At 33.2% G+C, this 23784-nt stretch overlaps 1 protein-coding gene across 2 annotated transcripts; it reads right to left on the bottom strand.

Annotated features, from left to right (window-relative positions):
• Nucleotides 1-385: 385 nt before the first annotated feature.
• On the bottom strand, nt 386-22019 carry LOC129895134 (MADS-box protein SOC1-like). 2 transcript variants are annotated; one of them, XM_055970793.1, is made up of 8 exons: nt 21873-22019; nt 21307-21514; nt 11372-11459; nt 2269-2330; nt 1850-1949; nt 1523-1564; nt 1388-1429; nt 386-922 (listed from the first exon to the last, which is right to left on the bottom strand). In XM_055970793.1, the coding sequence occupies exons 2-8, from the start codon at nt 21486-21488 to the stop codon at nt 830-832; spliced, it is 609 nt and encodes a 202-aa protein (XP_055826768.1). In that variant the 5' UTR covers nt 21489-21514; nt 21873-22019; the 3' UTR covers nt 386-829. The 2 variants fall into 2 exon arrangements, with proteins under 2 accessions (XP_055826768.1, XP_055826767.1); XM_055970792.1 differs by having other exon boundaries at nt 386-933; nt 21873-22015.
• Between the last annotated feature and the right edge of the window lie 1765 nt (nt 22020-23784).

Raw genomic sequence — 23784 nt, 5'->3', positions numbered from 1 at the left:
ATTCACATGTATATATGATGAGAGATAATTAATAGAGAAAATGGGTGGATTTAACCATTTACAATTTACATAGAAAATGATACAGCAAAAAGAGGGTCTACAGTGATTGTTGCGTTGTTCATGTGAACCTGTAGAGTTTGCCCATATATTGTTTTTGCATTAAGAAATTTACTAAATATTTATATGATTGTAAACCTAATTATTATTGAATATTGACTTTGAGATTATTGTAAAAATTTATAAATTTTAAATTCGTTTATAAATCTTTTTTATATATGTAAAAATAAAGATATCTGGCAAAATCAAAAAACAAACTTGTAATACACTACAAAACAATTGAGCTGTTTAGAATGTTTAAAAAAATAGAAAGGAAGCACACTATAAATACATATGCAACTCAGATCAGGCTTCTCTATAATAGTTGTTCAGGGAAATAGAGATACAACACTTGGCTAAACAACAAAAGGTTACCAAAAAAATAAGGGCAAACATTACACTCTTATTGTAAGGTTTTATTTATTAAATCTATAACTCATTGTGTAAATAATTGAGAAATCCTAGACACTTAATATAATAAATTACTGAGGAAGAAAATATGTATGTAAAACAAAATATGAACAAGTAGTCTCTCTGTCCCAGCAAGGGTGGTGCCAGGTAGAATCGAGAGGAGGTTTATCCACGCTATCTTCGACGGAAAATTACGTTCTTTATATTTGAATTCCCTTAGTGAAAAATTCTGACTCCTGATCCCAGCTACTATCATGAGCAGCGCATTTGTGGAAGGCCAATAACCAATTCAGTCTCCACCTCCACACTCTCTGTACTTCGGCTACAATTTTCCCTTTCTTTCACTTGAGCTGGTGGTGTTTGTGGTGGTGCTGGTACAGGTGCGGGTGCAGGCGCTGGCTGTAGTAGCATTGGCCTAAGCCCGCACTGGGTTGAGTAATGTTTTTTCAAATGTGAAAAAAAATGAGAACATAAATGCAACTATTAGCGTAACAAATTGTTTGAAATATAAAAAATAAAAAAAACGTTTGAATATTCTATAAGATAATGAACATATGTCAAGTATAATGACGCAACCATGAATATTGATATGTATAAATAAAAAATTAAGGTTGAAGCACTATTGAAAAGAAGTACAAGAAAATTGAATTGGATGATTTAACTACTCCATTCATTTCAATTTTGTGGACGCTGAAGCTATTTGATTGAGCATAGAGTTTAAGAAAGAACATTAAAATTTATGATCTTAAAAATATATTGTCATAACGTTTATAACTATAAAATTTTTGAAACTTGTTTGTGCTTTAAACCTCAAATATTTGTGTGAGGCTAAAATAATATAATAATTAATTAATTCAATAGCAAATATTAGAGAGTTCACCTTTTCACGTAAACTTGCATTTTGTTGGAGCAATAGCCTCTCCTGGGGGGGGGGGGGGGGTTGCATTTAGTTAAGATTATACCAATTATAAAAGCCCTAAAATGCATTAAATTAATTAGTTGTTGATGATCATACCTTGGCTTTTAGGCGTTCTATTTCGTCTTTGAACAATTGAGTCTAGAAATTAAAATGACAAAAGAATCAAGAATATTAGTGTCAAATTTGGATAATAATGAATCCAATTACTCCCCTGTGTTTCAATTTATATGACTCACTTTTTTTTTAGTAAGTCCCAAAAAATGATATATTTCTATATTTAGTAACAATGTACTTTAAAATGTTCATCTACCCTTAGTGAAATAATTTATAGGCACACAAATATTTCTCTCTTATTTAAACCACAAATTTTAAAAGTCTTTTTAATTAAATTAATTCATATAAATTGAAAGGAGGGAATAATACCTTTCTAGCCCTGATAATTTTGAGGCTCCTCTCCAGCCGGCTGTCAATGTCTTGTAGTTCATCCATTGAACATGACCCTAATCCTTGCCCCATCAGCTTCCTAACCAATTAATTCCCCAATTCAAAACTTTAATAAGTAAATAAGTAGAAACAAGTGTTACTTTAGAAAAAAAAATCTCAAAATAAGTGTTATCTTAAGAATTCAAGATAAAAATTAATATGTTTTTTCAGCTATATCTTTATACTCCATCTTTTTAATAGTATTCAATTTTTTAGAGATAGTTATTTAATATAAATAGTTTAGTAAATTACATATTGTATATATTAATTTTTTAATGGGCGTTATTTTTATTTAAGTGACACTTATTTCGGGAGTAGTAAATTGAGAATTGTGACAACTAATTAAGACAATTGAGAACCGTTTGGAAACTTCAAGGATCTCTATCTTCTTCACCATGTTAGCTGTCTCATACTTCAAGTTCTGCAAAAAATGAAATTAATCAATATAATGGCTATCATTATCTAAGCATCATTGCCAAAGGGTTCAAAATCAAGGAACATTCATGAGATACAAAATTTTGTTGGAGTTCAAAATCAAAGAACTTATGGGGCTCAAACCTTTACAAGTGTAAAACTAAGGAATATATCCTCGGGTTCAATTAACCTTTATAAGTTCTTCAGTATTTTAGGCCTTATCTACTTCTCTTCCTCTTTTTCTCTTCTCCCACAAACCTCTTGTCTCCAAATATTTCTCTTTGTTTAACAATTTTGAAATAATAGCTTCAAAAGCACCTGCTTATATATATTGTCAATCAACCACGAGTTTCTGATTATCATTCAATAGCGAAGGTTGTTGTGAATCAATCGAAAAGGTACAAAAAGAAAGTAGAAGACCAAACTGTTAATAATTCATTACCAACTTAATTAATACTTAAGATATTTCAAGAAAAACTTGGAATATTCCGAAGTTGTAGAGAATTGAAGGAAGATCTCTAGAATAAGTGTTCTAGAAAGAAAAGTCTAGAAATATTCTGGAGAGGATAGTTCTAGAATTAAGTAATTGGAGAAACATTCTAGAATAGAGTAGAAAATATCCTTGGCTAGATTCTTCCATCACCACCTATAAATAGAGGTGGTTCATTTGAGTTACCAACCAAATAAGAAAGCAAGAAAGAAAGTAAGCAAGTGAGCAAACAACAAGTGAGTGAGAAAAAAAAGAGAGTTGCTAGAATGCGAGTGCAAGAAATATAGTATGTAAGAATTGTAAGGTCGAAGCGGACCTTTACTTTGCAATAATAAAATTCAAGTTGTTATTAACCAATTGTGCCTGTCAAAAATAATATTCAACAAAAACGTTTGTGTGGTTGAAAAGATCATGCCTTCTACCATTAGCTGAGATGTTCAGTCGATTTCCTCCCCTTTGTGGGGTCCCAACTATTGGGAAAAATGGACTAGCACAAAACTATATATTGTCAAAATAGTAGAAATAAAATGAGAAAAATAATGATACAAAGAATTTTACGTGGAAACCCAAATAAGAGAAAAGCAGAGGCTAAGAGGAGCAACCGATATCACTATAGTAAGAAATTTTATACTGGGTAATACCGAATACAATACTAAAAAAAAGACCACCACACACTCAAAAGAAATAACACTCTTTCGATCTCTCACCTTACTAAAAATATCGCTCACACTTTATTTTTCTTCACATACTATTTTCTTATAGTCTGGAATCCTCACAACTCTCTAAATATTTTTTTCTCTGTGAATTGGTGTGTTAAAATGAGGAGCTGAAGAGCTCCTTTTATAGAAACTCCCGCCTACCCTTTTTGACAAAAGAAATGTGGAGAAGCTGCAAACTTTTGAAAAAGAAACAACATTTGGCCAGCCACTTTTGACAAAGAAAAAAAGGTGGTCAGCAAGTTTTGAGAAATTAGTGGGGACTGGACCCCACAAATCTCCCCCTCCAGTCCATACACTAGAAGGATATATCTTCATCTTCTCAGAGAGAGCTCATGCCAACAAGTTCTTTGCAAAGTACGAACTTGTCCCTTGTTACCACTTTGGTCAACATATCTGCAAGATTCTTATTTGTAGAGATCTTTTCAACCCGCATAGATTTATTTTCTATCTTTTCTCAAATCCAGTGATATCTCACGTCTATGTGTTTAGTCCTTGCATGGTACATTGAGTTCTTGCTCAAGTCTATTGTATTTTGACTGTCACAATAGACGACATGCTCCTTCTGATGCAAGCAAAACTCTTGAAGAAATTGCTTGAGCCATATCATCTCCTTGCCAGCTTCAGTAGCTGCAATATACTTAGCTTCAATTGTAGACCGTGTAGCACACTTCTGCAACTTCTACTGCCATGATATAGCTCCTCTTGAAAAAGTAAACAGATATCCAGTAGTGAATTTTTTGTTATCAAGGTCACCTGCCATATTAGCATCTGTATAGCCCTTAAAGATTGAATTTGATCCTCTAAAATTCAAATATTTATCTGAGCTTCCTCTTAGATACCTGAGTATCCACTTTACAGTTTTTCAATGTTGTTTTTCTGGATTATTGAGAAATCTGCTGACAATACCAATTGTGTGAGCAATATCAGGTCTAGTGCATACCTTTCATACATTAAACTTCCAACGATGGAGGAATATGGAACTTTGGCCATGTTCTCTTTTTTCTCACGAGTTGTAAGACATATCTTCTTGCTCAACTTCATATGACCAACAAGAGGTGTGCTAACAGGCTTAGCGTTCGTCATGTTGAAGCGCTCTAGTACACGTTTAATGTACCTCTTTTGAAAAAGATAAATCTTCCTTTCATCCCTCAGACGAGTAATTCTCATGCCTAAAATTTATTTGGCATGACCCAAGTCTTTCATAGAAAAAGACTTACACAACTCTTTCTTCAGCTCGACAATCTTGGAAGTATTTCTACCCACAATCAACATATCATCCACATATAGCAAGAAAATGATAAAATCATCCACATATAGCAAGAAAATGATAAAATCATCTTCAGAAAATTTTTGTATAAATACACAATGATCTGAAGAAGTCTTCTTGTAGCCTTGCTCCCCCATAACAAATTCAAACTTTTTGTACCACTGTCTAGGAGCTTGCTTTATTCCGTAGAGACTCTTTTTGAGTTTGCACACAAAATTTTCTCCACCATTTACTTTGAAGCCCTCAGATTGTTCTATATAAATCTCCTCTTCTAGGTCACCATGAAGAAAAGCCGTCTTCACATCCATCTGCTCAATCTCTAAATTAAGACTAACAGCCAAACCAAAAACTATATGAATGGAGCACATTTTTACAACAGGAGAAAATATTTTGTCAAAGTCAATACCCTTTCTTTGACCAAATCCTTTAACAACCAATCTAGCTTTGTATCTGGGCCTCAAGCTGTATTCTTCAACTTTAACTTTGAACACCCACTTATTCTTCAAAGCTCTCATTCTCTTAGACAATTTCACCAACTCATAAGTGTGATTCTCATGCAAATATTTCATCTCATCTTGCATGACTTCAAACCATTTATCCTTACGCTCATCTTCCATGGCCTCCTCATAACACTCTGGTTCACCCCCATTAGTGAGTATCACATACTCATTAGGTGAATAGTGAGAGGAAGGAGTACGCTGTCTTGTGAACCTCCTAAGAGGATTATTTGCTTCTTCCATAACTTCATGAGCAGGAGCATCATCAATAACAACAGTATTGTTATTATCAATATCAACATGTTGATCTGGAACTTGATTCTGAGCATCACCATGATCATCATGCCCATCAACATCATGCACACTTGTATGAGGAACTTGATAAAGATGGACTATGCTATCAGAACTTGAAGATTTTAGCTTCTCCACTTTGTCAATATCTTCAATAGTTTGATTTTCCATGAAGACGACATCGCGGCTTCTTACAAGCTTCTTTTCAACTGGATCATATAACCTGTAACCAAACTCATTAAGGCCATATCCAACAAAGATGCACTGCCTTGTCTTTGCATCTAACTTTGACCTCTCATCTTTCGGCACATGTACAAAGGCTTTGCAATCAAATACTTCCAAGTGGTCATAGGAAAAATTATTTCCATACCAAACTTTATTTGGAACATCAATTTGCAAAGCAATCGTAAGAGATAAGTTAATAACATGTGCAGCGGTCAATAATGCCTACCCCAAAAGGAGTTCAGCAACTTTGCTTCAGAAAGCAAACATCTAACTCTTTCCATCAAGGTCCTGTTCATCCTCTCAGCCAACCCATTAAGCTGATGAGTCTTAGGAGAAGTCTTCTGATGTCTAATACCTTGATGCTTACAGTATTCATCAAATGGTCCACAATATTCACCACCATTATCAGTACGAATACATTTTAGTTTTTTTCCAGTTTCTCTTTCAACTGAAGCAAACTGCTTAAAGATATCCAACACTTGGTCTTTAATCTTCAAGACATAGACCCAAAGCTTTCTTGAGCAGTCATCAATGAAAGTGGCAAAGTAGAGTGCACCGCTCAGAATTTTTGTCTTCATTGGATCGCATAAATCAGAGTGCACCAACTTAAGCAACTCTGTCTTTTTTGAAGGAGGATTGGACTTAAAGGAAACTCTATTTTGTTTTTCAGCCAAACAGTGCTCACACTTTCTAATTTAGCACTTTGGAAATCTGACAGCAATTGTTTCTTGGCTAGAACATTAAGTCCTTTCTCATTGATGTGGCTAAGCCTCTTGTGCCATAATATTGATGAGTTATCACTCTCAACTGCATTTACCATATTGGCATAAGTAGAAGTCGTAGTTCAGTATAGACCACGACATTTGTTGGCACGAGCCACAACCAAGGAACCCTTGATGAGTTTCCACTTTCCACCGCTATTGGTACTAACATATCCTTCATCATCTAGAACACCAACAGAAATTAGGTGAAGACGAACATCAGGTGCATGTTTTACATTGTTCAAAATTAGTTTAGTTTCAATACTAGTTTTCAAATAAATTGTACCAACACCAACCACCCTAGATACAGTCTCATTACCCATACTCAAGGTTCCAAAGTCACCAGGAGTATAGGAAGAAGAAAATTCCTTTCTTGATGCCAATGAGATGCGACACCAATGTCCACAACCCAACTTGACTCATCACAAGCAATATTTATCAGATCTGCATCAAGGACTATAACAAGATCTTCGGTGGAGACGGTGGCTAGGCAATTTTCATTGTTATCTTCTTTATTTTTCTCTTTTTCTTTGTGTGCCCTTTCATGCCACAATGATATCACTCAATATCCCTAAGTCTGCCTCTGGATTTGCTTCTACTATGTTCTCTATTTAGAGAACCACGATTTTTATTTCTCTCCCTAGAGCCAATTACCAGGACATCCGATGATGAAGAAGAAGAACCTTGAGATTTTCTTCTCATTTCTTCGTTCAAGACACCAGGTGATCTGTCATCGGAAAACTATCATGATATTTTAAACTTAACATTTACTTTATTAAGAATATTTTATTGTTCCCAGTCTTTCGAGCATACAAGCTTTCAAGATGCTCCCATAGGGTACGAGCATGTGTCTCCCCAGAAATCTGGTTCAACACATTATCGTCAATTCATTGCCTAATAAATCCATACATTTGTCTGTGCAATAGATTTCACTCTTCATCTGTTTTATTATCAGGTTTTACAGTGGTAAAAACTGGTTGATAAAAGTTTTACACATAAAGCAAGTCTTCCATTTTTTCCCTTCCAAATGACATAATTAACACCATTCAAAGTAACCATTCTACTAGTGTTAGCTTTCATCGTTTTTTTCCCAAAAATATATTAAATCAAAGTAAATTTTTTCTGATGTGGAAGTTCAGATTATGCTGTAACCACAAAGCATACTCAGATAAAACACTGCTCTAATACCAGTTTGTTGGGAAATATGGACTAGCACAAAACTATATATTGTCAAAATAGTAGAAATAAAATGCGAAAAATAATGACACCAAATTTTTTATATGGAAACCCAAATAAGGGAAAAACCACGGGCCAAGAGGAGCAACTGATATCACTATAGTAAGAATTTTTACACTGGGTAGTACCGAGTACAATACTCAAAAACAAAACTACCACACATTCAAAAGGAATAACACTCTTTTGATCTCCCACATTTCTAAAAATATTGCTCACACTCTAGTTTTCTTCACAGACTATTTTCTTATAGTCTATGAAATCCTCACAGCTCTCTAAATATTTTTCTCTTTGTGAATTGGTGTGTTAAAATGAGGAGTTGAAGAGCTCCTTTTATAGGAACTCCCGCCTACCTTTTTTGACAAAAGAAACGTGAAGAAGCTGCAAACTTTTGACAAAGAAACAATATTTGGCCAACCACTTTTGACAAAGAAAAAAAGGTGGCCAGTAAATTTTGAGAAATTAGTGAGGACTGGACCCCATACCTACCTCTACGAGTGAGCAGAACAAGAAAGAGAAAAGAGGCCCTGACATATTTTTGAAAGATTTTTCCTTATTATAAGGAATACCCGATTTAATCAGAATCATCTCAGGATCTTTGACTTATTCCATGTGATCCAAACTTGAACTCAACTTCCCTTTTTCACCAACATCCGCTTCTCACTCAATAAATTGGTGAAAGTCCTTTCCCTTTGTTGCAGCTTCCACAGTCCCACTCCTCCTTAGACCAGACTGGGTTGCATTGCGGTACCTTTATACCTTCACCCCTATACCATGTCTTAAGGTTTCCCCCTCAACTACCAGTGCAAGCAAACTAGCCTCTAAGGATGAGATATATTGGAACAACGATTCAAATAATTTTTAATGTTTTGAATTTGAAAATGCCGCCAACCAGATTGTCAACATCATAGTATTAGGATACTTTGTATAATCCAATGTCTTATTAGGGGTGATGGTAGTGGAAGTAGCTAGCTGGTATGAAATTGATTGGGCACTTACCCGCATGATTTGGCCCATCTTCTTTCCTCGATGAGCTAACACTGCTCAGTGAGACAATGTAGTCAAGTCAATAGCAGCCAAAGCAAAAGTTTGATATATAATGAGAGTTAGCTTTCTTATGTCAATATCTCCATGCGTAACTCAATTTTTTTTGGCTTATAAGCTGCTTTTAGCTTCTAAGCTGCTTTAGATAAGTTAAGCCAAACAGACTCAATTATTTTTTGAGGATTATTTTAAGTACAAAATGGCTTTAAGTTGATCAGCCAAACACTCAAAAAAGCTGAAAACGATTTATAAGTTATTTTCATCAACTTATAAGTCAATCCAGACGGACCCTTAGAAATTCTGCCAAAGCGGCTCTTCCATGAGGATTTTTTTACCAATAGACTTTCTAGTACTCAAAGTGAATTGTCTAAATCCTCTCCTTTGTCTTATTATTTATCTTGTAATTATACGATTCTGCCTAAAGCTATCTCCTACTCCTTCTCTTTAAGGATATGATCCTTCTTGGTCTTTTTTACATGACATTATTAGCTGCCTCCGATTCATTACACCTAAATTTTATAAGGCGATGTGTGTTATTGAGGAGTGTCAATGGAATCTATGACGATGAAGCAGTTGGAATATTGTTTACAAGTCTGAACAAAAAATTAAGAGGAGACAAGAAAGGCCACTTTCATAAAACCAAGGCATAAAGAATGAAGAAGATGAAAAGAGTTCTAGAGGGTATAGACAAAAAGAAGACGTGACAGTCGTGGAAGAAGAAGAAACAATCAGAACAAAAGCTAATAATGAAAAAAAAAGTCAGTAATCATTCAGAGGTTGTGGTCATGGAAAAGAAGGATAATTGTAGGTCATGATATTTGGATAATAGATCAAGCAATCATATGTGTGGAACCATGATCAAATTGCAGATATTTTTATAAAGCTTTCCAAGTTTATTTGATGATTTTTGAAATTTGAGATTAACATTTGAAGCAAAGAGAAAATTTTAAATTACATTTACGACATCCCTCTCTATGTTGTGTTGTTGCTTCCCTTAAGTGGATCAATAGTAACGACTCTTCTTCTTTCTCATCATCCACAAGGTTGGATCCCCTTCAATTAATATTGCTATGACATTTTTGAGTAATGATTAATTTATGATAATAAATTTTAAATTTGTCAAACCTTTCTTCATTTGTTTCTTGATGGTAATCACGTCTTTTTCCTTTTTTTTTATTCACAATCACGACCTTTAAATGATATTTGGCTTTTCTCTTCAATATTGGGATTGCTACTGTACCTTCTTCCTCTTCTACAACCACCACATTCTCTTATCAATTCTCATTTATCAACGCTTGGATGATATCATATTTGAGAATTGACTAATGTAACAATCTCAAAGGAAATTTAGAAGATTTTACAAAATTCTCTCTGAGAAGTCGATAATTAGGTGAAAAAGCAATATCTTCAATCTCTAAAGGATGAACTTGAATCTTTAAAACTAAATAAATTTCAATTCATTTAGAATTGCTATCCAAGAGCGTAGGTTGTTGTGAACAAGTTAAAAAGATATGGAGAGAAAATAGAAGATGTCAGTTGCACTTTTTAACACCTAAATTTAATTATATGGTATGTTCTATTGAGGAGTCTAAAAATTTAAATTTTATGATAGAAATTAAAGATTCTTCATAAGAGAATGAAAGACAAAAAGGAGATAAGACGTGTAACTAGAGCAATTTCTTATAACCATGGCATCCTTAAAGGATAATGGAGGGCGAAAAAGCTCTAGAGGGTGTGGACAAAAAAGAGGAAATGAAAGTCATGGAAGAGGAAGAAGCAAAAGTAATAACTCCACAATGAAGTGAAAGACCAACAATCATTTAGAGGCTATAGTCGTGAACAAGGAGGAGGAATACACCGTAATCACCATCAAGAAATAAAGGAAAAAAGGTATGCGAAATTTGAATTAAATTGAGTGTTACAAATATCATAAGTATCCATAGTAATATTGAAGAGAAATCCAACATGTTAACATTGAGAAAAAAGAACAAAGCTAAACTTAAGGTAGAAGACAAGTTTCAGCATGTTAAAGCGTATTCGTCGAACTCCAAGCTTGTAATCCTCCTTTGAGTGTGGATACAAAGAAAATATTGTATATGGAGATTCATGTAACAAGCAATATTGTAAATCTATCTTAAATTTTGTTTTGGGATAAAGTTGAACTAGAATTTATATTGTATATCTTTTATAAGTAAAATCATATCTAGAAAGACCTCAAGAATCATCTTTTTACATTTTCTAAATGATAACCTTTATCTAGAAGTAAGTTCTAGGATTCTCCTATATATAGTCCTCTTTAATTTGTTAAACTTTGCTATAACAAAAGTTGAAGAACTTGTCTACCAATAATGTCTTTTATTCTTCTCTTTCTCTTCTCCTACAGTGTCGATTTTATCTCTTCAAGTGTTTCCTTTCCTCATAACATATTGAAACTAATAGCATTAAGGGAAATTTAAAAGCCAAAAGGGGAAGTATTACTAATTGCAATTATTGTTTGATGCACATAAGAAATAATACTAACCTCCACATTGTGCTCGAGTTCAGTGCTGTTGTTGACCATCGTTGTTTCTCTTGCATGTTCACGATATCTCTTAATTATCTTCTGCATGCTGAATCATCCCATATAATTATTGTAAAGCTTTCATCAAATCTGAATTTTGAAGACCTAGATTTGTGCTTTTGTAGCAGTACATGAAGTCACTATATATATACTCTCAATACATCATTTTGGCATGTTTCATAAATTAGGGAAGAACTAACAAAAATCCAGAATTCGTGATTACAAAAAAGTAGTTAAAAGAGAGAATTTGGATTAGTTTTATGGATGATAACTCAAATTTCACTTTATTGCATATATAAAAGCTGTAATAAAAAGGTTACATAACTTTACTTGCATATCACGAGAGCCACAATGAGGAAACAAAGAAAATACAGTGATAATGGACATAACAACTTTTATTTATGTTGGTTGAATCTTTCAAAATATGGCCCATCCGTCTTGAATCCTTCGAGAAATGCATAACTCACTTGATAATATTTTCAAAGGATTCGAGTAACATAAATTTTCATGATACATAAGCAAATTAGTTGAGAGTGGAATAGCTTTGAAGTCCCTTGTGTTTGGCTAGGATTGACACATGGATCCTTCTACTCAAGAGACTTTGTCATCTGAACACTTAAATCCTTTGAAACTTAGCATTTTAAACTCCTTTTTCAATTGACCATCTTATGTGGCATATTTGATGAAGTTCACTTGATAATATTTTTAAAGAATTCGAGTAACATGAATTTTCATGATACATAAGCAAATTAGTTGATGATGGAATAGCTTTGGAAACTTTTGTATTTGGCTCGGATTGTCACATGGTTCCTTCTACTCAAAAAACTTTATCGACTAAACACTTAAACCCTTTGAAACTTAGCATTTTAAACCCCTTTTTCAATTGACTATCCTATGTGGCATATTTGACGAAAGAGCATGTAATACACGTCTTTAAGGGACGTAAAGCCTTCTGAAAAGGCACCTAATATCAATTTTTGATCTAATTAAGAATCATCTTCCCCATATATTCATTCCCCATTATTAAACAAAAAGAAATTGTTATTTTTTTTTTGCTTTTCTACTCTTCAAATTTTTCTATCCAAATCAATTCCCCATTTTTTTTCGGTTGTTGCCTTTCATCCTCTTCGTTGTGCAAATTCCCTCTTCATCACTCTATAAAAGAGTCTCCACAAATACAAAATCCTCTTATTATTCCAAAAAAAAAAGTATTGGACTTATCGATCTTACTCTTTTCAACAAATACTCTATCTTCTCCGACGTACTCAACATCGCCTGAATCTAACAATATCAACCACACAAATTTCTTTAAATCTTCATATGACCCACACCAATTTCTTCAAATCTTCATATGACAAGAATATATCCTCCCACCCTCACCCAACATTTTCAATATGTTGTTTCAATCTGTTTTCAAATTTCATTCATCCTATCTGAAGAACACAAAATTCCTATAACCAAATGAACATATTTTAAAAAGTAAAAACTTAAAATTGGACCAAACTTGCATAGAAGAAGAAGAAGAAGAGGACAAATTTGGAAAAAATTTGAAGAAATAGAAAATGATTTCTCAATTTAAGTTTTGGGGTTTTATTTAATTTTAACATTTTATTTCCTACATGGCAGTTAAAAATGACATGAAATTCAACATGTAGTGATTGTATTACAAGTACCACTGACTAGATGAGAAAAAGTTTTAAAATATTATGTTTCAAAGGATTTAAGTGTTTAGTTGATAAAGTTGTGAGTAGAAGAGTACATGTAACAATGTGAGCCAAGCACAAGGACCCTTCTAGACTATTCCGCCTTAGTTGAGTGATATCTTTTTGTTACAAAATTGTTTAGTAATATACTTTCTTTGGTACTTAGGAAAAAATGACTTTTATAACAAAAGGTTAGTCACTTTGGTGAAATATAAAATAAAATATAGCGATCCGTGAAATTATCAGGACATAATCTCTTTGCGGAGTCCCATATCGCCTATATAAGAGATGGATGGTTTTTATATGATTTGGACATTTTTCATCTCTTGATTTAGCTTTATGGTTGAATCAGAAAAAGATCCACAACTTAATTTTAGAGCAGGACTCATATCAATTTTGTTTCTCAATATTGGACTCTCGTTTTAAATTGCTTACACTTCAAATGTCCACCCTAGACGTGGGAGGGGGAGGGGTGAAGAGTCCACATCATGCCATAATTTATGGATGGGTGGGGTTGCCAAAAACATGTTTTTTGGGAAAAGCATTTTATCTATTTTTAGATTTAAGGTGTTTGATTAAGATATATTTCCTCTTTTCTACTTTTTTTTTGTTTTAAAAAAAGGAAAAAATCTCAAATATGCTATCGAACTTAGAGAGAAGGTTTATTTATGTCATCCATTAAAAGTTTGGCTAATCTATGACATTGCCATTTGAGAAAAGACTCATTCATGTCATTATTTTTTAACTCTGATTTTCCAAAATCACTCAAACAACTTTAACACTTTTCAATTGGAGTTTTGAATCAAATGTACTCTTTTTGCTCTTTCTTTCTCAATAACACCAAGAACTTCAAATTTCCAACTTTTTCAATTTTTCACGAAATCAGCTCAAATTTCAATAGTAGCATTCCTCCAAGCTAGATATCAAAATTCAATATCTTTTGAGCTCAAATTCAACCTAACCCAACAAGACATACTTAAAATTTCTTCAAAGTTTTAAAACTTTAACCTCCTTTAATGGTAAAGTTTTCTCCACAACTCCAAATTACTTGAAATTTTGAACATAGACTCAAAAAACACTATGTTAAAGTTCACTATATCTATGTTCAAAATTTCAAATGATTTGCTGAATGTCATGTCCATAGTTGATTCAGAATTAACTGAGAAGAAAAGTTCCTTACAACAATTCAAAGAGGTTTTGGAGACTAGAGTATTTAAAATTCTTTAACACAAAAGTATGTTAATTTAGTAATTATACTGAGTATAAAAGGTAGTCTATTGCAACAAGTATGTTGCATTCACACAAGATCCAATCGAGAAAGGGCCGTACCCCAAGAAGCCTACCTAATGTAAACATGGACAAATGGAAAATAATTTTGTAATGTACAAATCTAACTATGTTTTCTACTATTTATTGTGTCTACAAAGAGAAATGCCACCACCCACTTATAATAAATTTTGCAATTTCTTTTTGTCACCAAATAAGCACTATGACATATCAAAATAATAGACCAAGGGTTATACCTTAATGATTTCTAATCATCTTGAAATTTCTGAGTTCTAGTCTGTGAAACTAAACTTATAATCTTATATCAACAACCTTCATATTTATAAAAAAAAAAAATAGATTTCAACTTCAGAAGATTAATCTGTGTTCAATCACAAAAACAACCACTAAATTTTAAAATCTTTCTCATTAAGGAACTTGTTAGAATAGATGTATACTTCTTGTGTATTAAAGTTTCTTCTTTTTAATAAATTCTCTGTAGCTTCTTTCTTCAAATTATGGGATGATGGCCGGTCCTTATTTGAGTGTGGAATGTTAAATATTTTTAATAGATTCATTCTATTATAGTGCACAAATTTTCAGTTTATGCTAAACCCTAGCCATTTGTGGCAAGAGTGCCTTGTGAGCTAGGCTAGCACCTCCTTTAAAGGAGAACTTTTGCTATACAACAATCTTTATCATCTCTATGGTTTTAGGTGTTAGATTCATCCCTTGTGGTATCAATCTATATGCTTCAAGTACTACACTAACCCTTTGGACTCTACAATGGGACACCTAGTTAATCCAGGAGATGAATCCCCAAGAAGAAAACTAAATCTGGGAAATCCGATATTTTAGTTGAGAGAAATTTAAGAAAGAGAGAAGAAGATTTCGTATTTCAATTCATGAGTTCCAATTGTAGCATTACGACTCTAGTGAAGTGAATTAACTAAGAGCCCGTTTGGATTGGCTTTAAGTTGGTCAAAACCAACTTAAAGCCCCTTTTTAGCTTTTGGACGTGTTTGCCTAATGCTGACTTTAAGCCATAAAGTTCTTAAAGTCAGTCAGAAATGAAAAGTTAGGATTCCTAACTTTTTTTTCCAAAGTGCTTAAAGTCATTTTTTTTGACCATGTAAATTACTTTTATATCCTTTATATTATAACTAAATTCTCAAACTACCTTTTTTTATTCTTTTAACCCTAAAATTCACATCATAAGCACTTTTATCCAAACACTCAACTGCTTATTTATAAAAATAACTTTCAGCACTTCAAAATTCTAAAAGCACTTTATACATAAAAGTTACTTTTTTAAGCCCATCCAAACGGGCTCTAATAGAAGTTGAACAATAAATCCATAACTAACTGTTTAACTTCCTAAATGTGAACAATATTAACTAACTAGTTGAACAGTAACAACCACATTTCAAATTTTGCTCCTTCTCCTTAACATTGTATCAATACCCCCCTAACCAAAACCACCATTGTCCCCAAGGGTGAAATTTGAAAACCTATGTTGGAACTCAGATATATAATGCCAAGTAGCCTGAGCAGCTTCAAGACCAGACCATTTGACCAAAATTTGATACACAATCTTATTACCTTTTTTGACCATCCTCCTCTCAAAAATAGCTTCAGGCACAGGATAATATGGACTAGGTAGATGGAGCACTAGAGAATTATATATAACACTTTTTAAACTGAGATATATGAAACATGGGATGAATAAGTACATCAACAGGAAGGAGCAACCTGTAGGCTGCCGCTCCAATTCTAGAAACCACAAAGTAAGGAACAAAGTACTTTGCAGCTAGCTTGTTGAATGGTGTAGAAGCTACTGAGTGTCAAGACACTCGAGGAGGTCCTACGGACTGTAGAAAGTTCTACAATCCGTAGGATTGACCCATAGAGAAGGATCAGAGACTTGATTTTTGGGTTTTTGAAAAGTTGGCTGGACGAACAAGGTTGACGACCCGTAAAGACTTTTACGACCCGTAGACTCAAACCTTAGGATTAATATACAAATCCAGTAGCTGCTGTTTCATGTACCTAAGTTCTACGAGGAGTTCTACAATCCGTAAGAGTTGCTACGACCCGTATGACATGGGTCGTAGGAAGTGGGTTGATTTTGACATGGGTTTCCACGAACCAACTCTACGGCTCGTACAAGGACCTACGACCCGTAGGTCCCAGTCGTAGGTCTCTTCAATAGTTTTTAACTAAGGGTGTTTTGGACTTTTTTCCTTCGTTTAACTCCTAAACTACGTCGTTTTGGACTATTTTGGACGTCCTATAACTACCCAAACCCTTCAAACTAACCCCATTCCCTCTCATTCACCAAAAAATCCTCTAAGGCATCAAATTCTTTTCCCAAGGTTTCCCCTCAAGTTCAAGGCTAGGGTTTCCAAGTTCAAGGCCTTCAATCTTCCTTGCATTTAGGGATTGATTTCTAGGTAGGTGGGAATTCACCAATGGATTCCTTTCATCCATTGAGTTCCAAAAGAACTCAATTCTCCTAATTCAATTTTACCCAATTCAAGAGGGTTTCATGTCAATTCTTCATGGTTCTTTTCTGTTTCAATTCAATTGATGTTATTCTATCCTATTATGCATGAATTCACATTATTACATGATTTTAAATTAATTTCACATGGACCCATGCATTATTCGATGATTTTCAATTATGAACTATGAATTTATGATCATGAACTTATGAAGGTTTTATGAATGATTTATGAAAAGCTACAAATTATATTTCAAGAATGAATAAATGAATTGTGAAAGGTTTTCTCACAATATGAAAGAATCATGATTTAGATGCTTAGAAAGGTAAGTGTCTAGACGAAGTATGCTATGATCATGATTTACAAGGAGTTATTCTTATGATATATTTTATGACGTGGATTGGTATTGATTATTGTCTTTTCTAATGATATGAATGATAAATAATATACTTATTTCGTTGGGATTAACTTAGCACCAAGATCACTTTATGGTGGAGACTTGGTATGGAAGTCTCTAGTAGCAACCCTAGTCCCAAACTACGTGCAATCATAGGTGTGCCTTAATTGGCCTAGCTAGTGGATCCACATATAGCACATGATAATGATTATGATATAGAGTCTACCTTGGCAAGTAGTCTCTCTTTTCTCGATGTGGGAGTTACATCAGATTCTATGTTATAGCTCATATGGTCTTAATGTCGGTTAAGGTTAATATACCACAAAATGACTATGTTTTCTTACAAGTTCTTAAATGATGTTTTTATGATGCATTGACCTTATTATATATTTTTATGTTTTATTTCACACTTTTCAAGATATTTGGTCATGCATCATATGGTCATATTTATTATGTCCGCTTATTCATTATTATGCATACTTCTCACATAACTTAGTACATTCCATGTACTAACACATACTTTTGTCTATATTGTCTCATAATATAGATCATGACGTTTCCGCTCCTCCACGTGGCTAGTCGGTGATCTACTCTTAGCTACTTTGGTGAGTCCTTATGTTTCGAGGGAGAACCCGTCATGTTATTTCTTTATATTCAAGACTTATATATTTTATTTTGTTTGGTGAGATAGGGCTTGTCCTATGCCACGTCTAAAGTTTAGTAGAGGCATGCCTAGACTATACGAGTATGTTTAAGTCATTTGACTTTTATGTTTGAATCCTCCTATATCCGAGATTCTTTATGTTGAGACTATTTTCGCATTTAAAGTTTATCTTCTATCTCATGCTTTGAATTGTCATGCTATGTATGCTAAGAGGCTTGGTTGGAATCTTTTGGGATTCTAATTGTCGTGTCACGTTTAGGACCTAATTTTGGTCGTGACAAAATCTGAGTAAAGTAATTATCGCTTCCCTTGCCTCAAGGGATCTACCAACCATATTAAGAGAGGCTTCTCCAACTAAGTATGGTAGGTGAATTGGGGGCTTCTGACCATACAAAACTTCATAGGGTGTACACTTAAGGGTAGAGTGATATGTGGTATATTGTACCACCATTCAGCATGTGGTAGGTGAGTAATCCAATTGTGAGGACTATTAAAAAAAAAAACACCTTAAATAGCTCTCCAAACTTCTGTTAAGCACTTCAGACAATTTGTTTGAGGATGGAAGGTTGTGGACTTATGCAACTGGACACCTTGTAAGGTGAATAATTCTTGCTAAAACGAGTTCAAGAAGATAGGGTCCCTATCACTTACTATAGTAGCAGCCATTTCGTGTAGCTTCAAGATATTATCTAAAAAATACTGAGTTGCAAAAATGATTTTGTAAAGATGTGTCATCCCAATGAAGTGGCCAGACTTGCTTAGACTATCTACCACCACTAATATTACATCATCCCCCTTAGATGTAGGAAGACCTTCAATAAAATCTAGGCTAATATCAGTACATATTCCTTCAGGAATAGGAAGTGGATGTAAAAGACCAGATCTTTATATTATCAAAGAGAAGTATGCTGGAAAATGATCAATGAATGCAAGCCAGAAAGTGTATGTCGTTGCATAATCAGTTACCTGTAATTGCATCATAGTCCCAATTCCAAAGAGTTAAAGTTATATATATTGTCGGCGTAGGTAAAACATATTTACATTATTGTATTACCCTTACTTATTCTAGTAAGTAATTTGCTTTATTTTCAAGATTACGAATTATATTTTATTAAGAAGGCTTCCACATAAATATCTTTTAGATGATATAAAAAACTCTTTGGTACACAGAATGGAATAAGCAAAGTGTATCTCATGGTATTATTTTAATGCACCTTCTATACAACACCAACAACATATCCATAATTCATTGTACATTGTAGTCCCACATAGTGGGAGTATGGAAAGGATAGAGTATTGTATACACATTACTTCTACCTTAGAGGTGAGGTAGAGAGATCGTTTCTGATAGATCTCTTATTCAAGAAAAAATAGTCTAGCAAAAGATATAAGTACAATAGATAATAGATAGTAACAAAAATAACAAATTGTAATAACATAGTACTACAATAAAATAATTCTACAAACAAGCTACACAAAATAATAGATAGTCACAGAATCGAAGAACAGGAAACTACAAGAGTAGTCCTACAACTACTAGTAAGGGCAACAAGACAAAACACTCATATATACTAGTATGGACGCACTCCTACCTACCAACTTAATTTCTACCTTAATTTGTGTCATCCACAACTTCCTATCTAAGGTCTTGTCCTTGGTAAATTGCAATTATGTCATATCCTATCTAATCACCTTTCCCCAGTACTTCTCTTGGGTCTACTTCTACCTCTCCTGAATTTATCCATAACCAACCTCTCACACTTTCGCACTGAGGTATTTCTATAATAGACATTAATTCCACCATTTTAATAGAAATGGTGGGATTAAAAAATCTCCAAATTAGCTGATATTCAAACCATACAAGGAATAAAACTAATCCCAAATTCTATCCCGAAATTATTATCTTTATTTCATGTACCAAATGAACCATCTGATTCAGTTGAAGTAATCAGTCTGGAGTTTGATTTGTAATATTTCTCATTAGTGAGTAGGTTTGCAAACACAATCAACCAGACTATTTTTAGTTGGATTTTGGTTCCCAAGATAATGAGGGTACGTACTAGAGGAATTATAAAGGATGGTGACCTAACACATAAAAAGATGCATATATAGCAGTAGTAATCAACACTATCTAGTACCATACTGAAAAAAGATGCATATATAGCAGTAGTAATCAACACTATCTAGAACCATACTGCTCAAAAGGATTTAAAGCAACCAAAATATGTACCTCCACACCCACTCCCCACTCCAAGAAAAAAGACTTTCCTCAATATACAACCACAAAGTGGGTATTAGGGAGGATATATAAAATGTACACAGGCCATATCACTACCTCGGAGATAGGTTATTTTCGAAAGATCCTCGGCTCAGACTTTACTCAATATATGTAGAAGAAATGTTATGTTGTCATCAGTGATATCATACGGTAATAAATTAAGCGACCCCTTCTGAATTGCATAAAATAACACATCTGCACCTAGCATCTCAACCTTCTAAGTCCCACTAGTATGAACTTCAAATTCAATTGGTATATCTCTCGAAATCAAGTTGAATGGTTACCTTAACTTTCACTTTGTTGATGAGTTAATTAAGTATGTGTTCATCTCATTTAATTTTGTCTTTAGCATGCCTTCACGTGCGGACTTGATTTTTTTTATAGGCCAAGCATGTATGTAGAAAATGTTTTTTTCTAATGGAGTTGGTTCAAACACAAGATCTATGCTTGATTTGATAACATATTTAAGTTCTAAGATAAAATAATAACACACTTCACAATAAAGTTCGATTTCCAACCCTCTAATCCTCTTTCCCTCCCCAGTTCTATAAAAAGAAATATAGTGTGTTTAAGGTCGATTGATTTGATCAAACAATTTTCAAGTAGAGAAGACATTTAAATGATAACGTTACGCAAATTTATATCCAAGTGTTCCTCTGAATTTCTCAGGAAATTAAAGAGAACTCCTTAATAAAAAAATATTGATCATAGGTCTATAATTTATGAGCCCAATTTATTACCCAAAAGCTATAACTCAACGATAGAAGGATTGCACAAGTTTTATAGGGAGACAACACGTCTCATTAATCATTCTTTCAACAAGGTCTTTTTTTTCCCTACGAATAATGACCATAGCTAAACTATTGATGCAGACGAGGTCATGATGACTAGACCAACTTCAAATCAAAAGAAAATAAAGCAAAAACAGTATCATCGTACTTTCAAAGTACATAAAGCCCACGCCTCTTTACTTGGAAATCAGAATAACAATTAGCAAGACAAGCCAGAATTATTAAAAAAAAGAATACATTGAATACAGTGAAATTAATTGGTATTACTAATATTAAGATAATATACTGCTTACTTGGAGCTAGCAAATTCAAAAAGTGTTCCTTTGTGTGAGAAAATAATGAAAGCAACTTCAGCATCACAAAGAACTGATAATTCATAAGCTTTCTTCGTAAGACAATTCCGCCTCTTTGAGAAAGTCACTTGCCTGCTTGTTGAATTCTCTATTCTTTTCATTTCTACTTTTCCTCTCACCATTTTTATTTTTATTTCCTTTACTTTTCCTGCACAAATTGATTGTATCCTCTTCAAAAAAAAACTACAATGAAGGAAAAGTAAAAATTTACCAATAAATTAAGGCTACTGCCAGAAGAAGAAGAACAAGAAGTGGATATTCAAAAATTGTTGGAAATACGAAAAAATAAACTATAAGTCTCTCAAAACCCTTATAACATTTCTATTTCAGAAACAGATGAATTAATTCAGCAAAAATATTAAAGGACAGTGGGAAAAAAACCTAGCTGTGAAAAAGCAAGCTAGACTACAGTAGCAGAAAGGGAAAAAAAAGGTACTATAATAGTTCAAAATCACAGGGAAAAAAAATCAGCTAGAAAAGAAGGAAGACATTGAAAATTTGCCTACCAATTTTCCGGGAAAAAGGGAAGAGGATGGAAAAGAAAATAATTAAGGAATTGGATTCCCAAATATATACATATATACAAAATAAGCTAAGAAGCAAGAATATATATATGAAGGAACTTTATTTATGGGATTGATGTATGTATCTCTTCATTTGCGGACCACAAACCCTCAAACATTAATTTATATTCATGATGTTTGTTCTCGCATATGTCTTTTTCTATCACTGTTTTTACCCACTAAACCAAAAAAAAAAGGGGAAAGAAAGGCACAAAAAAAGTAAACCTTATTTTTATCTTGTTTTGGTAAATATCATCATCCCAGAAAGCAACAGCATATATATAGAAATATAAATTACACTTTTATTTTATTCCATAAAAACAGATGTTAGAAATAAATTTATATTATCCTTTATAGTATATAATATTTATTTAAAGAAAAGATTGTTGTGCATCAAAACCTTAATTAGGAAAAAGCTAAGATTGACAAGTGATATGAGGAGGTCCAAGTCAATATATAAAGTGTATGTTGAGAAAATTAAATCAGCCCTGCAAAAGTTCAGGCAGACAGGAAATAACATTTTGAAACGTTTGCCAGAAACATGGCCAATGGTAGCAAACCTTGTCACGTGCCTCACTTCGTTTGCCGAGTCAGCGTAGTGCCAACTGCTGGTATTTTCATACATGTTTGGTAGGACGGATAATTCTACAATCAATTTTTGGTACCTCATAAGTCATAATTCCTTGTTTGGTTATCAAGTTTAGGTTAATTTATCACGGAATAATAATTTATATTGGGATAAGTTATTGATGCATTTAGGTGTGAAATAATAATTTTGAAATAATTTATCTTGGGATAAAATAATTAAAATGACAAAATATCCCTCAAACTTTTTTATGTATCACTTTTCACATCATCTACACAATGAAAAGTATTTTTTTGTAAACAAACAACTTATTCTTAAACATATTACAATGCATATTATTTTTAATACAGCGAATCAAACATTCACTAAAAGGTCGTTTGGTAGCAGGTTAGAGTTATGCATGTATTAGTATTGTAGAGATAAGTTATGAGTGAATTTATGTATTATTTTATTCATGTATTAGTTATGCAAGGATTAGTTAAACATATATTAATTATTTCATCTTCTATCTTCCATAAAATAATACATAGATTCTCTCATAATTATACATATATTAGTTATGCGGGTTTCTAAATTGTCAACCAAACATCATATACCTACAAAACGTCATATAAGTTATGCAAAAATTAATACATGGATAATTTGTTTCTTATCCAACTATCAAACGACCTCTAGATATAATATTAGGATAACTAATCTCAATATAATTTATCTCATTATAACTAATCTTCAAACCAAACAACCCCTAGTACTCCCTTTGTTCAATTTTACTTGTCCAATATTAACTGGCACACTTCTTACAAAGCAAATAACAATTTTACCATATCACCCTTCGAATATAATTTAATACTTTGAAAAATACATTGGAAAAAAAGACCATTTATAGTTAATAATAAGGATAGATGGGGAACTAAGTAATAAATTATCTCTTAATTTTCTAAACTGGACAAGTAAAAATGAACCTTTAATTTTAGAATTTGCTTGATAAGTCACCTGATAATTGAAATTTGCGTAATTACTAGGATAGTAATTACGCAATAAAGTAATTATGACCAGTGTTTTCAAAAACGTTTTCAATGCGAGTCATGAGGTGGGACATACCAAAAATGCTCTGGGGCACAAATTGCAGGCATAGATCAATAGGGCGTAAGTCCTAGAATTTATAATAAAATTATAAAAATTGAATATACATGAGATGTACACTCCGTAGATTTGTAGGACTTACGCCTCATCTCGTGCTGCATAAGACACCTCGGCCCACGTCTCCGC

The sequence above is a fragment of the Solanum dulcamara genome, chromosome 7, assembly GCF_947179165.1.
Source record: "Solanum dulcamara chromosome 7, daSolDulc1.2, whole genome shotgun sequence".
Taxonomy (NCBI): Eukaryota; Viridiplantae; Streptophyta; class Magnoliopsida; order Solanales; family Solanaceae; genus Solanum; species Solanum dulcamara.
Note: the sequence above shows the minus strand (reverse complement) of the source record. Positions and strands in the feature narration are given on the sequence as shown.